The sequence below is a fragment of the Hesperophylax consimilis genome, chromosome 8 (assembly GCF_061612785.1).
Source record: "Hesperophylax consimilis isolate HC1 chromosome 8, BYU_Hcon_1.0, whole genome shotgun sequence".
Taxonomy (NCBI): domain Eukaryota; kingdom Metazoa; phylum Arthropoda; class Insecta; order Trichoptera; family Limnephilidae; genus Hesperophylax; species Hesperophylax consimilis.
In genome coordinates this window covers 17,659,661-17,677,567 of record NC_142843.1, presented here as the reverse complement: position 1 = coordinate 17,677,567, position 17,907 = coordinate 17,659,661, and the positions used below count along the sequence as shown (strand labels likewise).

General features: G+C 37.5%; 1 protein-coding gene and 1 non-coding gene across 13 annotated transcripts in view; both read left to right on the top strand.

Moving 5' to 3' along the window:
• The window catches only part of baz (par-3 family cell polarity regulator), a 116,305-nt gene that overhangs the window by 91,616 nt on the left and 6,782 nt on the right, over positions 1 to 17,907 (top strand). For 11 of the 12 annotated variants that reach the window (XR_016302541.1, XR_016302539.1, XR_016302540.1 and 8 more), the window contains 13 exons: positions 2,269 to 2,415; positions 3,837 to 4,039; positions 6,828 to 6,953; positions 9,178 to 9,275; positions 11,170 to 11,372; positions 12,485 to 12,685; positions 12,890 to 13,159; positions 14,490 to 14,665; positions 15,024 to 15,175; positions 16,111 to 16,771; positions 16,922 to 17,097; positions 17,215 to 17,337; positions 17,654 to 17,771. Coding sequence is in view for 9 of the 12 variants with exons in the window: in XM_089634973.1 (XP_089491099.1) it covers positions 2,269 to 2,415; positions 3,837 to 4,039; positions 6,828 to 6,953; positions 9,178 to 9,275; positions 11,170 to 11,372; positions 12,485 to 12,685; positions 12,890 to 13,159; positions 14,490 to 14,665; positions 15,024 to 15,175; positions 16,111 to 16,771; positions 16,922 to 17,097; positions 17,215 to 17,337; positions 17,654 to 17,771 (2,654 nt within the window). In the remaining 3 variants the exon portion in view is untranslated. The remainder of the gene's footprint in view (positions 1 to 2,268; positions 2,416 to 3,836; positions 4,040 to 6,827; positions 6,954 to 9,177; positions 9,276 to 11,169; positions 11,373 to 12,484; positions 12,686 to 12,889; positions 13,160 to 14,489; positions 14,666 to 15,023; positions 15,176 to 16,110; positions 16,772 to 16,921; positions 17,098 to 17,214; positions 17,338 to 17,653; positions 17,772 to 17,907) is intronic. The other variant, XM_089634975.1, reaches the window with a different exon arrangement.
• On the top strand, positions 13,820 to 13,888 carry LOC149421664 (small nucleolar RNA SNORD36). Its single transcript, XR_016302543.1, has one exon. It is a non-coding gene; the product is annotated as a small nucleolar RNA SNORD36 (small nucleolar RNA).

The following is a 17,907-nucleotide window of genomic DNA, read 5'->3' as shown; positions in this document are numbered from 1 at the left end:
GAGATATTGCGTTAAGTATTGGCGTCCCCGCCTTCTTCTACAATCTGCTTTGAATGAGTGTCCCATGGCCTTGTAATCTAGCCGGTTTTGTTTTAATTCAACTCCGTATCCCATTCCGGTGCAGAGATATTGCGTTAAGTATTGGCGTCCCCGCCTTCTTCTACAATAGAAAACACTCTCAAAACATTTGTGGCACTAATAAGAACAAACATAGAAATTTTCAGCAATGTCCACTACTTTTCGAGTGCGAGCACAAACATACCTAGGCTGAATTTTTACATATCAAGTTTTTCCCTAGAAATGCTTTGATTTTCCTTTCAATAACAAATATTAATATTTTTGTTGAAAAGTTAGAGAGATGTCAGAAATTTACCCTCCGAATGAATACTGTTTAAAAAATTGAGAAAAATCACGACATCTGTCAAAAACTTTGAACAAAAGAAATACGTATTTCGAATAACGAAATTGTTATTGAAATAAAATATTTGGTACCAAGCTTCTCCGGCCTGATATGATTTATATTTATCAGTAAGCACCCCTGAGGTGATATCTCACAAAAGCGGCGCTCTACAAATTGTCCAGTAAATTAATCCCGTAAATTGAATGTGAATAATTCAAACCACTTAACTCATTCACCGATGCACTGACAATCGAAATTAGTATGTTTGGTACTTTCCTGAAAACGACACAGTTGCCGTCCGAAACTAGTCACTTTAAACATATTTTTATTGACCCCAGATTTTATGATTATTATCTACTTAATCTTTTCACGCAGAGTTGTTCCCCCTTATTAAATATTTTAAATCAGATTCACCACACAACAACAAAATTAATAATATAACAATCCGATGAAGTGGTGCTGAGAAAAAAAGTAGCACTTAGACATGAATTAAGCATTTTCAAAACTTCACTGTAGATTTTAATTGTACCCATTTTAGGACTAAGCCACTTTAAAGATTACTTCTCTGCGGACATGTGAATTTTAATAACTATGCTGCATGTGTGTTTTTTTATACAAAAGAAATATCTTATTCGTTAAGTAGTTAGTTAGGCAGTTATTTTATTATTTGGCCATGTTTAAAACTTCAAACAATTAACATTTAAAATCTTTTTATATGTTAACTGTTTTACCTTGGGAAATGACATAAAAAATGCTAATACAAATAAACTATTAATCTTTATCGCTGTGGTCAGATAATGTTTCTTTTTAATTAATGTTTTTGTTTTTAATATTATTTAAATCTAATTACAATGTTCCCAACTTTGCACATAAGCTCGTTGCTTATTCTGTGCATTGTTAATTGTAATTATTCCATAATATTGTACCTATATACAGGGTTTTCCAATAAGAGGTGTTATTTTGAATAGCCCGCTATTTCGGTAGATGTTACTTTTGAAGCTGTCATTTTATGACATTTGACAAGTAGAAACTACGCCATTAATAAAAATGGAACGATACACGCTTCAACAACGCATTGAAATTATTAAAATTCACTTGAGTTAATCAAATGCAAATCATCTAGAGTGATGAGGCCCATTTCCACCTCGGTGGCTTCGTCAACAAGCAAAATTGTCGCATCTGGGGCTGGGAAAAACCAAGAGTTATTGTTGAGAAACCTCTCTATCCTCAACGTGTGACTGTTTGGTGCGGTTTATGGTCCGGCGGAGTCATTGGACCTTATTTTTTCGAAAATGAGGCTGAAGCAACAGTTACGGTGAATGGATTGCGCTATCGAGAGATGATTAATGATTTTTTATGGCCGGAATTGGATGGTATTGATCTGGACAACGTTTACTTTCAACAAGACGGCGCTACGTGCCACACAAGCAACGAAACCATTGATCTTTTACGATTGAATATCAAAATAACACCTCTTATTGGAAAACCCTGTATATACATATATTATCTCATTTGTTCTCGGTTTTTCCAGTATTTCAGTTACCTACCATTGTGCGTAGGTTCCCGCCAACTTTTATACGTACAGTGAATAAGGCATCTGGACAATTTGTTTTGTTAAATAATATTACATACATAGGTGAAAAGACGCAGAACAATAACTTCTGTACCTACTTTAAGTACTCACCTATAATAATTTATTGTTTTATGCTGATACACGGAGGAATGTAATTTTAAAGATTTGGTTTTTTCTTCTACTAGTCCCCACTCCTATCGGAGGTCAGACCAATTTTTACCCTTCAGGCTGTAGCCCAGAACAGTTATATATGTTTAAAATGATAATAATGAATTAATTGTATTTTTATATGCAGGGTGGCGGTGGCGTAGGGGTGGGGTCAGCCGATTCATGCGGCGTGGAAGTGGGGTCGGGCGGCCTCGGCGCCGGGGGGCTGCAGGTGCGGCGGGGCAGCGAGCCCTCCCTTCATCCGGACGCACCGCCGCACGGCCAGCCGCCTCAGGTGAGAGCTCAGCACGCTCAGTACACTCACGCTTACCGGGCCGGGGAGGGGGGAGACTCGGACTACTCGTGCGGGGTGGAAGTGGGCCCCGGGGGGGGAGGCACCGAGGGCCTGCAGGTGCGACGGGGCAGCGAGACCTTCCTCAACCAGGATAACCTGCTTTACAATCAATCAAATCAGGTATATTCAATCACGTTGCAGCATGTCTCATCACCTGGCACATCTTATCTTAACCTACGACATGCCAAGATGCAAAACAAACTTTTGCTAACACGAGGGGTCACTGACATACCTCATGCATGTTGTCATAATAAAGCTATGTGAATAGATTTTGTGGGAATACAAAAAATCAACCTGTTAAAAACAAAGTTTCTTTTGACAATAATACTCCTACCTTTTTTTTGTGTCATTATTGATCCTTCCTCCCCAGGACGGGCTTTTAACTGCTGTGAACTTTTAATTTTTCTTTTAAAACTTAAAAAAAAAAATATAGTTTGACCGAGGATTGAACCTTCCTCCCTAGGGACTGACTAAAATGAGTGAACCGCGCTATTACTTAAGCCAAATCCTAATTGGATGGTACGGAGATTTATTTAACATATTTATTAACTACTGTAAATTTTAATAATGCATCCAATTTCAGAGAAATGCGTTTGTCTACGTGAGAGCCACTACAAATTGATAGAATCCATTGTCATCGACAACGAGTCTATCTGCTGAGTTTCAGCTCAATCGGATTTTGGGAAGTCGGTTACTTTCCACTTCCAAGTTTCCATTTCATCCATTCATTCAATCAAGAAACAAAATCGAAAAACATTTAAAAAATACAAATATTGCGTAACCCGCAACTTGTGTAAATTTGCAGGTGTGTAAAAGGGAAATCTCGGAAATTAGAAAATTACTAAATTTTACACCCAATTATTCTATTTCAAACATCTAATATCCAAGCACGCTTGCTTTTGAGTTTTTCATAAATGGCATTGTAAATATTAACTCGTTGACTGCTTACCGCTGCATAGTATTAAATTTGACTTACGTAAAGCACTTCTGAATGCAATATTTATGTAACTTAGGGTATTATTGCATAATAAATTTACTATTTAAGCTGATCCGGAAGACACTTCTGAGATTTTGGCTATCCCTGTTGGCAATGGGAAGGTTAACATCACAGAAAGCAGAAACTTTCTTAATATTTTCAATAATAATGTTTTCAATTTCTTTCCACACTATTCAAAGCGAATTTAAAAAAATATATATTTATTGTAAAAACCATTAATTTGGTAATACTGTCACATTTGCAGCATTGCATGCCGAACAATGGCTTGGTTTTTATGCCAGTGAACACAATCGACATTAACTTCAATCATCAAATTAAGCTTTTGTTCTTTGTTTGTTTCTTAACCTTCTATTGTATTTTATAGATGGCATCCAAGCGCTGGTCGGCGGCAGTGGTGTTCCGGGACGCCACCAGCCCGCACACAATGCACCCGGGCGACAGTCCCCCCCATCCCCAGGCGCACGACCACCACAACTCCAGCTACGACAGTGGCAAGCTCGCGCCCGGTTCCGGCCAGGCCTTCCAGCGCCACTCTAACAGGCTGTCTATGCAGTTCTCCGGCCCGGGGTAATTAGATTGTTTTCATGACTATTGTGATTATTTTCATGACTATCACAAAACAGAATAGTAACAAAGCAAAACAGTAACAAAACAGAGCAGTAACAAAACAGAACAGTAACAAAGCAGAACAGTAACAATAACAAAACAGAACAGTAACAAAGCAGAACAATAACAAAGCAGAACAGTAACAATAACAAAACAGAACAGTTACTAACTAACTAACTAACTAACCATCACGCCGTTTCCCCGCAGGGGTAGGCAGAGAGGACGGACCGCCAAACAACTCGGTCTTGGCACACACTCCTTGCCTCATTCACATTCATACATCGTCTCATACATACTCTTCTATTATTCTGACTCTTGACATGGCCCGACTCGAGTATCTGATTCACTTGATCGTGCCATGTCTTCCTCGGGCGTCCCCGACTTCTGCTACCATTCACATTTGCATCATATATCCTCCTTACACTCCTATCTTCGCTCATTCGCTCTACATGCCCAAACCATCTAAGCGTCCCTTTCTTAATCTTACTCATTACGCTTACATCAGCCTTGCACTCTTTGCGGATCTCCACATTCCTCACACGATCAAACATGGTTTTACCACACATACGCCTCAGGGATCTCATTTCAACAGCATTTAATCTACTTTCATCCTTTCTTTGCCAGTTCCATGCCTCACTTCCATACATCAAGGTAGGTACCAGCACTCCGTTGTGGACTGCTAACTTCGCTTCTTTGGACAATTTTTTGTTAGCGCCTACGGCGTTTAGTCCTCCATTAACGGAATTACCTGCATTTACCCTTCTTTCGATATCTCTGTCAGCCTTCCCATCTCTCGTAAACATACTTCCTAAATACACAAACTCATCCACCTGCTCCAAGTATTCCCCATTCACAATTATATTGCACACTGTTTTCGTACTCTCTCTTTCAAACACCATTACTTTAGACTTACTTACATTCATCATTAACTCATTCTTCATGCATACTTCGTTCATCCTAGACACAAGAGACTGTAGATCATCTATACTATTAGCAATCAGCACCGCATCATCAGCATACAACAGGCAACATACTTTAAAATTATTCAAATTCGCGCCCAATCCCACCTCTTTCAATTCTTGCATACAATTATCCATGTATAGATTGAATAACCACGGTGACATTACGCAGCCTTGTTTAACACCTTTTGTGATATCAAACCACCCCGTAAAACCACCGTTTACCCTAACACATGCAACGCTTCCCTCATACAGAGACGCAATTGCCTGAATCAGATTCGTATTCACTCCATACTTGGACAACACCTTCCATAGCTTTTTCCTGTCGACTCGGTCGTATGCTTTTTGTAAATCTACAAAGGCACAGAAAAGTTTCTGGTTTTTTGCCAGAAACTTCTCAGTGAGCATACGCAATGAGAAGATCTGGTCCATGCACCCCCTTCCACTCATGAAAGCACCTTGCACATCCCATATTTTATCCTTTGTTTCCTTTCTTACTCTTTCAATCAAAATTCTACCATACAGCTTGCCAACTGAACTAAGCAGGCTAATAGCCCTATGATTCCCACATTCCATACGTGACCCTTTACCTTTGTATAATGGCATGATCACAGCCCTTCTCCAATCTAAAGGCGTGTAACCTTCCTTTAAACATTGGTTAAAAAGATTGCACAACCATGTGAGAATTACACGGCTACCTCCTTTAAAATATTCAGCAGCAATATTGTCAAACCCAACAGCCTTACCATTCTTCATACATTTAATCGAGCTTTCTATCTCATCCATGCTAATTTCGGTAACATTCACTCCATCGTCATTCATATCTGATTCGCCACTGGAATCACTGTCATTCACTTCGCTTTCGAAGACTTCCTCGAAATAATTCATCCATCTCTCTTTTATTTTTTCCTCATTCGTCAACATTTTTCCATCTTTTGATTTTATCACTTTCATGCTTCCGTTTTCTGGGCCACTCCGGGACCTTTTGACTTCTTTCCAAAACAACTTAATGTTTTCTTGGAAATGGTTTGTCATTTTCATTCCTTCTTCCTCTTCCAGGCGTTTCTTTCGTTCTTTCACTCCAACTCTTACTTTTTTCTTACATTCCTTATATACTTCTTTCGCTCGATACTTCTCTTCGCTGGAAGCACTGCCAGCCGCAATCAGACACAACCATGCTTTCTTCTTTTCTGAGACCAGTGCTTTAATCTCATCATCCCACCATGCATCACCTTTCTTCCTACCTTGCGTACTTATTCCACAAACAGTTACAAAACAAGAATTAAAAAAAAGGAACTTAACGTAGCTTCATCTAAAATAACCTAACCGAACCATACCTATTCTATTACCATGTTCAGTTTAATCACTGTTTTTTTTTTTAAGTGGTTAACAATTAAATTAATACTACGGTGAAATTCACATTAGTATTATGTATGAGGTTCCCACATGTACACATAGGTATAAGGGTTTCACACTCATAATACTTTGCTTTTTCGGTCCCTTGACAACCTGAAATTAAAGCTCCAATTTGTTATCCACATATTTGCTATACATAAGTCACATACATATAAGTTTTCCCATTTAGGTCCTAATTGGGTATGTTAGATGTATGGGTGAAGAATTAAGCACAACACATCTGATTGGGATCCAAATCGTTTATTGTCTAATTTATTCATTCACACAGCCAAAGTGTGTTGGGTAGGGTTTGTAAGAAAGTTTTTTTTTAAATTCCCTAAAGAAACCACAGTATTACTGTTCCAATGTTATAACCTGAAAATTTTCTTTTGCAGAAGTGGAGCGTGGGCTGATGCAGCTGAGAGAGTGCAAGTCTGCAGTACAAAGAGCTTACCTAGAGATTCTGCCAGGAAAGAACCCCTGGGACAAGACACCAGCGTTGTTAATAACCAGAATCACAGGTAATTAAGGCCAACATACTGCAATTCTTTTTTTTTTTTTTTTTTTTTTTTATTTAGAAAAAAAGTAAATATTCACAAGAGATAAAAATATATTACATTTCATATCAGACATCATTTTTTTTTGTTTACCCAATTTGTAGAGAAATATTCTCGGGTCAAACTGGGGAGCTAGTCTATGTGCTTATATATATAGATAATAATATGTATAGTTACAAAAATGGAAAAAGAATATTTTTAAAAATACTGTAAAATACTACAAAATATTGTACAATAAGAAAATTACATATAATTATAGAAACAGGATATCAACAAAAATCAACGAAAAATCAACAAAAATATAAGCAACAGAATATATCCGAAAATCATCGATAAAAGTAAGTCAATCTTCTCTGTAAAAATTCAACGAAAGTTTTTTTAAAAATTTAAAATAATTTTTCTCACTTTTTATTGTATCCGGTAAATCGTAAAATAACTTTGGGCCTATATATTCATGATGGTGTTGTGAAGCTGTCGTGTTGCATCTAGGTACATACATGTTCCCAGATGTTCTAGGTCTTATACTTCGCGTTGAGGACCTTTCAGAATGTTTAAAAACTACTCTTCTTTCTTATTGTTGGAGAGTGTCTGGGGTGTTGTGGGGATGCTGAGATTTGTCAGCATTGAGCATTGCTTCTTGCTTCCATTTCAGGCACAATTGGAGAAGCTTATTCAGGGCAGTACAGTGACCAAATAAAATGCCTAAGAGAGTACTTAGCATACCAATAAAAAAATCTGTCCAAACTGTAGCCCAAAAATGGCTGCCAAGATGGCGGCAAACCCCGAACCGTTTCCATGGTTATTATTCAGTAGCTTGACATCTTGTTGACATTTGGGAGGAGCAAAAATTATTTCTTACTTAATCATAACCTTAATTATAACACATTTTTGTCTGTACAACATTGTATTTAAGTATAATAATTTTTCTGGCAAGCCTAGGACTCTAGTAAATAACAAGGAAATGATAATCAATTTTCAAAATGTGGATACATAATTATTCACAAAATGTATTCGTAATAAACATAATTATAATGACATATAATGTTGGCACTGCTTTGTCCATCGATTTAAATTCAATGTTCTGTTGACGAAACATTCTTGAAAATATTTTGAACACACATGAGTACTTGGTTGACTTCCAACCCTCAGGTGGCATTGCTTTGAAGCACCTTTTTTTTCGCTGCTACGGGCACATACAAAGATATTAGAAGAACGAGATGTGCTATGCGCAGTTCGTACTGAGTGGAATTGTTTTGCCGAGTGTCGCCGGTTTTGTTCACCAATACTACTGCACACTTGCGCTTGCGCTAAGGTATCCACACTAATACATAGAACAGATTTCTGTGCGTACACGTCCCGATAGTATTCAAAGTACCCTAATTAGGTAGTACTCCGGCTACGGTCCGGCGGCCAACATAGCATATCTCGTTCTTCTAATATCTTTGGGCACATACGACACGGTTATACATAAACCTATGAAAATGGAAGGTTCTAAACAAAACAAATCTTAATGCATCTCGAGTAGGAACTTTTAGCAAAAGTTGGAATAATTTTTTCCCTAATATTACATTCTTAAAGTGTAATAAAGAAAAGAAGTCAAACTTCCTTCAGATTTCTTTCTTTATCAAACTTAAATATTAATTACCGGTATATGATAAATCATTGAATGGTGCTTAATTAATATTTCTACGAATGAAAGAGGTTGTAGTATCGCAGTGACTTTATTGTGTAGTCAGTCAGAGTTGTCGTGTTAGTGTGTATCACGATGGGATGTATGTAGGTCACATCACGGTGGGATGTTAATCCTCACTCAACGCGCGGTGGGCGTAGGCAGGATAATAAACTCCTCCAGACCCATGCTCGACACTGTGGTGGAGATGATCGGTGGCGAATACTCCAGGCTGATTGCTCAACACCGTGGAAGCGGAAATGAATGGTGGTGGAGTGCGGTGATGGCAATGAAGTCGGTAGCTCAATGCGGGTCATGCGGGTGGAAGCTAGACTTGAGTGGTGATGCTTATCACTGGTGGTGAAGACCACTTTCTAGGATGCTTCTAATGTATTGGTTATCTGCTCAACGATGGTGTATGTATTTACAAAAAAAATTTGCCGTAAACAATGAGGTTTCAGGTTTCAAAAATCATACCTCTGAATATAATTAACAGTTATTACTTTCTTTTAATTCCAGGGTGGAAGATATGCTGCGTTGGGTATCAGGGGTCAATAGTACAGTACAACCAGCACACGCTCAGGAGAGGCCATTGGACAGGCTACCCGAATTACCAAGTAACTTATTTTTATTACTCAGTACTATGTATTCATTCTTTTCTTCTGTTTTCCACACCAACTTTAGAATAATTTTTATGTCCATATCACATACTTCGAATCAATGAGCCAATTTAAAATTCAGCTAAGGTAGCTAGTAATGTTTTGAATGGTATTTGAATCAAAACCAGTTGTTATACAACCACTGAATTATACAAGAATTTATACCAAACAGGATTGCATAACTCTCATTTTGTATATTCGCATATAACTCGTTAGATATTTTATCGGCAATGATCTGACTATTGCTGTGAAATAATTTTTGATTACTTAATCTGTTTTAATTAAACATCACATCTATTAAAATCGATTTTAATATCGTACATGAACTTGTGATGCAATTTTATAAAACTCTTTACCGATTTACAAACTTATGAACACGGTAACAGCGTCGCTACTGTAGAAATTTGGGCTATCAGTGGAAAGATTATAACAAGCGAGATAGGCCACAAATAAATGGTTTAATAAAGTTCTTCAAATGTGAAATTTTCGGGTTTATTTGGACTTTCTTATTCGCATTTTTCAATATTATGGTGCCTACCTTACCGAAGAAAGTTTGAAAAAGAATTGACATTGAGATAGTCACATTTCTTTGGACAAATTGTATGATTCCTTATTTGAAATATAAAAAATGTTACATAAAATATAACTAACTAACTAACCATCACGCCGTTTCCCCGCAGGGGTAGGCAGGGAGGACAGACCGCCAAACAACTAGGTCTTGGCACACACTCCTTGCCTCATTCACATTCATAAATCGTCTCATACATACTTTTCTATTGTTCTGACTCTTGACATGGCCGGACTCAGGTATCTGATTCACTTGGTCATGCCATGTCTTCCTCGGGCGTCCCCGACTTCTGCTACCATTCACATTTGCATCGTATATTCTCCTTACACTCCTTTCTTCGCTCATTCACTCTACATGCCCAAACCATCTAAGCGTCCCTTTCTTGATCTTACTCATTACGCTTACATCAGCCTTGCACTCTTTGCGGATCTCCACATTCCTCACACACACATAAAATATAAAGCTTATAATTAAGTAGGTAGGTTATTCTAATGATGTTTCCGAGACAAGGTTTTTATGCATAGCGCAAAGGATGACATATTATTTGTAAGCAATAATTATTAGCCTGAAGTACCTACATAAATTGAAAAAATACATGCCACCGACGGGATGAAAAAACTCTAAAGCAAAAATTGTTGAATCAAAAATACTAGTACATATTGAATAATTTGGCGGGTTTTGATAAGTCAACGTAGCGCAGTTGGTAAAGCACCAGACCAGCAATCAAAAGGCTGCGGGTGCAATTCCCGTCGGCGGCACGTATTTTTTTATCAGAAGATTTTTTCAATTAATATAGTTATTTCAGGCTAATAATTATTGCTTAAAACTAATAAGTAGCTAGGTATTTAAGTATATACAGGGTGGGGAAAAAGTAATCACCCAATGTTTTTTTGCTGTAATTTTTTTGTTTTTTATGATATTCTTTGGTACCGCTTGTTACTCCGCGTTCTTGCGGAGTAAACCGATTCATGTCGTGTCGATTTGTATTCTGCGTTTGTTTACTTCACAAATTTCAAAACCGAATTGACATTTGGCACCATTTACAAAAGTTATAGCTTTTTCCAATAGGGTGATTACTTTTGCCCCATTCTGTACTTACAAATCTTATGATTTCAGATGAAATTTTGGTTTTGGTTTGTGAAATAAGAGAAAATTATAAACATACTTTTTTAGACACAAGGTCTACTGTTCACAGAACAACTACTAAAATGAAATTTGTGATTAGCTTATTGATTGATTTGATATGTTCAATAATGTGTCTAATTGATTTATTTTCCACTCCAGTGACTCCGTCCACTCCGGATGGCAGCAACAGTGGGGTGGAGGTGGGGGTGATCTCCGCCCCGAGGGGGGGAGCGGGCAGGGGCATGCAGCTGGCCTCAGTGGCCCTGGTCAAGGGGGAGAGGGGGCTCGGCTTCACCATCACCACAAGGGACAACCCCACGGGAGGGGTTTGCCCCATCTATATCAAGAATATACTGCCCAAGGTAAAAGACAATTCAATTGCTGGATAGGTCCAATTGGATGTTAACACTACATACATTTATGATAAAATTGGCTTTTACCACTGGAACCCCTATTTACCGATATGAGAAACAATATAACCTACTTATTACCCAATGTGAGACCTTCCTAGTGGCACCAGAGGGGTAGACCTGCAAACCTTGGGAATCTACTAGGTGCAGCACCTATGGGATTTGTTTTAACACCAAATTTGTACGGGATAGTATTTTGCTAATATCAGCTGATTTTTTGTTATTAAAATAAGTTTATTAAATAATAAAAAATCAACCCGTAAAAAACAAAGATGATTTGACTGACGATTAAACCTTAATACCCAGGAACTGGAGTTGACAGCTCTACCAATCTCGCCAAATGCTGATCGGGCAGGACTGACATTTATTTTGTTATTATTAACTGCTGCAATTTCATTAGAATTCAGAGAATGTATATGTGTACATGATTGATACACAAAGTAGATAGAATACATTGTCATCGACGACGACTCTATCTGCCATGTTTCAACTCGGTCTGATAGCGGGAAGTGGGTTAATTTCCGCTTCCACTACCGAAAAAAAGTGAAATTTAAATAGATATATTTAAACAAACATTTTCTTGCATAAATTGTGATTTTCTATTTAACACAATTTTTTGTAACTTTCAGAATTTTTTTTTTTTAGTTATGTACGTTTTAATTAATTGCTGAATTGTATATTACTGCTAGCTCGTTAATCTCCGGTGCAGTGATGTGCTGAAATTCCTTTAGATCTATAGAAAAATACTTATAATATGGTAAAGTCCAACCTAGGATTTAAAACAATATATACGAGGATTTTTTGTTTTCCCTTTTTATCTGCCATTGAGTTCCTAGATAGGCCACGAACCGCCACTGGAGAGGATGGACAGTCACACACGACTTGGCAAACACTCCTTGCTTCATTACTTGCCACTGTTTTGTTATTCAGATTCTTGACATGACCCGACTTATTCTACTTTTCTCATGTTAAAATTAATTTTCTAAAATATTCAATAAAAATGTGAAAATCATCAGTCATCCCTGCGATCATGTTATTAAATTCTTCCACTTCTATCCTTTTAGGGTGCGGCGGTGACTGACGGTAGGCTGAGGGCAGGCGACCGCATGGTGTCGGTGAACAATGTGGCCGTGAGTGGACTGTCACAGCAGCAGGTCGTCTCCCTGCTGAGGACTACTCCGACTAACTCCACGGTCACCATCGTGGTGGAGAGGCCACAGACTGCAGCCATACAGACTGTGAGCACCGCTCATGCTAGAACGCAGGTAAATATCCTTTACGATGATTACCTACACTATATTTGTTAATAAAATATATTTTTTTTAGTATGATAATACTTTACTAGTAATTTCATTGGAATTTGATAAATATTATTTACTATCTCGATTTTTTTTTTCACAAGCAGTTCTATTACCGAATAGTTTTTCCTGGGATTTCGCAAGTTATAGAGCATGTTATTTTATTTCCAGAGAGTGGAACCTCAACCCAGCAGCCTAAAATACAAGGAGAACAGCATATGTGGTCCACAGAGCGTCACAACTCCGTTTGTCATTGACGGGATCAGAAAAGACGAGAGCAGAGTTTCCTCCATAGTGAACGCCATCAACCAGAACCAGAGCAGCAACCACTCCATTCGGGGGAACATCAAGAAGAGCTCATCCAAAGATGACCTGCTGCATCATGAGCAGATTAACAAGTCGGATCTGTCATTGCAGGATGCTCTGAATTCTTCTAATACGGTATGTTGTAAATAAACATTACGTTCATATTTTAATAGTGGAATAACTAAATGAGTAAAACCTCAAATTGAAATACGCAATCATTGAAGACTATGATGTAGCTCTCAGTCAAAGTATGATACAGTTTAAAATAACGTAAGATTAGCTCAGTGATCGCAGCACCTTCCCGACAAGGAAGAGGTCCTAGGTTCTACATGCGAAGAAATCTTTTTCTGTCATACATTTTTTTGTTTGAGAGTCGTTAATAAACGACTCTCAAACTCTAATAACGACTCTCAAACGAAAAAAATGTATGACAGAAAAAGATTTCTTCGCATCTAGAACCCAGAACCTCTTCCTTGTCGGGAAGGTGTTCTGATCACTTACATAATCTTATGTCATTTTTAACTGTATCATACTTCGACTGAGAGCTACATCATACGTAAAGATAGTAGTAAAAAAAATATGCATTAAGATAATGTTGATAGCTCTCAGTAGAAGTATGATGCAGTTAAAATTGAAGGAAGTTGATATCGTCGAATTAGCTCAGTGGTCAGAGGACTTCCCCGTCAAGGAAGAGGTCCTGAGTTCATTTAATCTTTTCTGTTTCTCTGTTTTTCATTTGAGAGTCGTTAATATTGTCTTAAATCATCAAATTATGTGGTTAATTTTTGATCACTAAAAAAATGATGACCAAAATACCACTGAGATCTAATGATGTTGTCACTGAGCATTTTCAAACTGATTTTTGTTTTTACTAGTTCAACTTCCATTTAGAGCAATATTTATTCCCAGAGTATTTATTATTGGTCAGCAGGATCCTGAGCCTGATCTACCCTATCTTTTCATCAGGGGAAATGCAGTCCATAGAAATAAAGGAAAATACACTATGTTAAATTTTGTGAAGCAATTTTAAAGGCAAAAATGATGAACCTTGCATGAATACGTTTTCTATAATTTTTTCGAAATTTAATTTTCTCCCCTTGGGACAAAGAGTATTACAGCCTCTATAGACTGAATACCCCTGCTTTTTATAAACATCTTAACAAATGAAGGTAGGTACTGTTTTGTAATATTTTTCTTCTTATTTGCATGTGTTCCATATTTGAATATACTAAACAAAAATAGGTATCAGTTTTGACATCTGGATTATTGGCGGGAAAACAGATGGGATCAAGAAAACCTGGGGATTGGTTGAAGGTTGGTGAATGATGTGTTGTGGAAATAATATAATTAGTAATTTCAAGATGGAAAGACCCATATAACATGCCCGAATGTAATTATGTGGAATTATATATATGTACATACTATTATAATGGTGTGTAATAGTAATTGTGTTTTCTTTCTTCAGGTTTTGGGCTTACGGCATCGCTCTGTGATGCGGTTAGACATTCCGGTTCATGACTCTGAGAAAGCTGGACTGGGCATCAGCGTCAAGGGGAAGGTTACCGTTGGATCAAACCCACAGGACTTAGGAATATTCATCAAATCAGTGTTGCACGGAGGAGCGGCTTCTAGAGACGGAAGGTAAGAAAAATAAGATGAAAACTTATTAATTATGTACCATTCAATTTAAACTCTGTTTAATTATTATTGATAATTTTAACACGGGACTAAACCTGTGCCGTACATTGGCGATGGGTCATTATTACTCATTTTATTAAGAGCGGGAGTCATGGTACCAGCTCAATATTTTCATATGTCTCGAAGAGTCTACTCAATTATTGAAAGAGCTATCAATGGTATGCCTACACTATTTTTTTAATAATAATATGCCAATTATTAATAAATTCATAAGTGATCGATAAATATAAAATATTTTATCAATAGAATAATTATGGAATATTAAAATTGTTTACTAATTTATAAATTAATTAATTTCTAGGTTACACACTAACGATCAGCTGTTGAATATAAATGGCGTGTCATTAGTCGGCCAGTCAAATGCCGAAGCCATGGAAACACTGCGAAGAGCCCTAGTTCACACCAGGAGTAATATCCAAGGAAACATCTCGTTAACAATAGCGCGAAGAACAGGTAATTAAACATCATTCTACCAATGATAATTTATTAGAGTTCTTAATGAGATAATAAAAGTAGAATTCAGTCTCACACCTACAGAAGTTGAGTAACATTGATGACCTAGTTTTAATAGCTTTGAACATGCAAAGTTTTAAAGCATTGCAACAATTTAAAGATACTGAAATTTCAGGTTTGTTTGTTGCATAAGATTTAGTTTTTTATTATCATTTAACCTGTGGTGTCCCAGGAAATTCCAAGCTCAATTTCCAAAGGCTCAAATTCCAAAATCAAACGTCAAGTGTCCACTTAAATTTTTTTTGTGTCGCATTTTATAAGTATATGATAACAATTCTTCCAGATTTCGGTAGTTTATACAACTGTTGTTACTAATAATATTATTTTGTACAAGAAACCTGTAAATAAATAATGCTAAAAATATAATTATTCATTATGATGTAAAAATTTTGACATTTCTTACGAAGTTAATTTTCATCACTTTTCTTGGGTGAAATATTATAAAAATTACATCAAAATAATGTAGATAAAACTATCTTTCTGATGATACCTCAAATCTATTATTTCCACAATCAATTTATATCAAAAATAATGAAAGAAGACGCTTTGACACTAAAAACGCGGCAAATATTTCGTTGGCATTCCACAGAAAAATTCTTTGTAAAAAATCAGAAAAGCTAGAAGTCATTCCGGTATTTGCTGCGTAAAGAACGAGAATAGCCCAAGCGATTGTGACCTTGTTCTTCATACAAATTCCTTATACATAAGGGTCAAAATCGCACATAATTTTTTTTTTTTTAAATTCGTAGATAATGTGCCGCACTCACATATGCGGTCCCGGGATATGACGGGTTAACCCCTGTCACAAGGCGTGGATAGAAAATAAGAATAATGTTGTAATTCAAATAATTGTCGTTTTACCTGTTTTTTTGCAGAGAGTATGGACAGTATAGCCCGATGGAAAGATGATACGCCCCCTAGTGTAAATGAGCTTTCAAACTCAAACGATAACATGCTCACGCACTCCCGCTCATTCTCCCCCTCCCACAACACTGTGATATACAACCCCAATTCCCCCCACAAGTCAATGGACTCGGCCAATTCCCGAGACGCTAGCAGCAATCACAAATCAATTGTAACCCTAGATTCTAATTTTAACAAAGCCCCCACGCAGTACGACGCAAACTCAAACAAGCTGAATGAAACGCATTCGAGCAACCAGTCCCAGAATGCAAAGAAGCACTCGTCCATTGTGAATATAAACAACAACAACACTAGCTGGGTGAGCAGCCAATCGAACGATACGAGAAACTTTGACGAACGAGATAGTAAAATACGGGAGGCAAACGACCGTGATAAAAGAGACAGTTTCGAATGGGGCAGACTTGACGGATGGAATCCTGTGATAGATAGGTTAACCGGTCTCCGGAACGAGAGTTACTGCATGGCCACGCAGGGAGATGTGTCGATGGCTAATGGCAACAGGGAACATCCCTTCAGGCCGCTGCATCAGCCCAACGCTCTCAGGCATAACATTAGATCCCCTCCGCATAACGTCATCATTGAAGAAGACTACAGCAGTAGTTCCACCAATAAGTAAGAAGCTTTCCACACTCTCATCTCACAGTTACAACAAAAGATTTAGGTTATTTTAACCAGGATTTTATACAGATTTTAGCATTATATTCATTGCAGAAGTGCACCAAAAATAGTCAATTTGACTACTATACAACTATTTTATTGCAGAGTGGGTCCAGGAGGTGTTTGGGAGTCTGGCAGCGAGAGCGGCACCGGAACCGATGGCATAGGCTTCTCCAGGGACGCCATAGGAAGAAGGTCCATGTCTGAGAAGAGACATGCTGCCATGGATGCCAAGAACACAGGAACCTATAAGAAGATAAAGGAGCTTAAAGCTGGTAATGGTGAGTTTTAAATTGTCGCATAAAACAACAAATGTATCAAATTGTACATGTACAAATAACAAAATATTTAAGATTATGTATATTTATTAAAATTCAATATGTGGTGTCTTCTTTCAGTGCAAGTTGGCCCATCCCTCGGCATGCGCAAGTCTTCCAGCTTAGAATCTCTGCAGACAGCCATCCAGGAGGTGTCCCTTCACCAAAATGCCAGGAAAAATGACTACGGTAGAGCCCACCAACGTAAGTTAATTGGAAATCTGTTTTAGATTTAAAAAAATAAAAATAAACATTCCCGGATTACGATTCCTGACAATAATTTTAAAATCTCCACCACACACCTTCTCCTTACCACCACATAGTAAGCGTAAGAAAAACAGTATCAAACAGTAAGCGGAAAATGTTGCTTGTGTCGTGATGGAGGACTGTTGGTGAAGTCAGCCCAGGAATTGAACTCGCGATTCTTGGGTGGGACACAAAGGCAATGCCGATTCGGCCACTGACCAGTTTTTTGTTGTTTTGTTTATTATATTGAACTAATGGTTGTGTTCTTTTTCAGCACTAAAACATTGGTTGACAGATAATGGTGTAGAAGGTATTGTAAGAGGTACTCCAACGCAATCTTCCCTGTCACACAAGAAGCCTGGATTACTGAAGTCAATATCCACAATGCTTAGGTAAATTTATTTAAAACCTCTTTGTAATTCAAGTTATTTAAAATCTATATTTTTATTTAAAGCAGAGACGGTTTACAGATAGCCATGGGCCTATTGTGCTATCTCTCATTTCAACTCATTCCTTTAACACATCGGC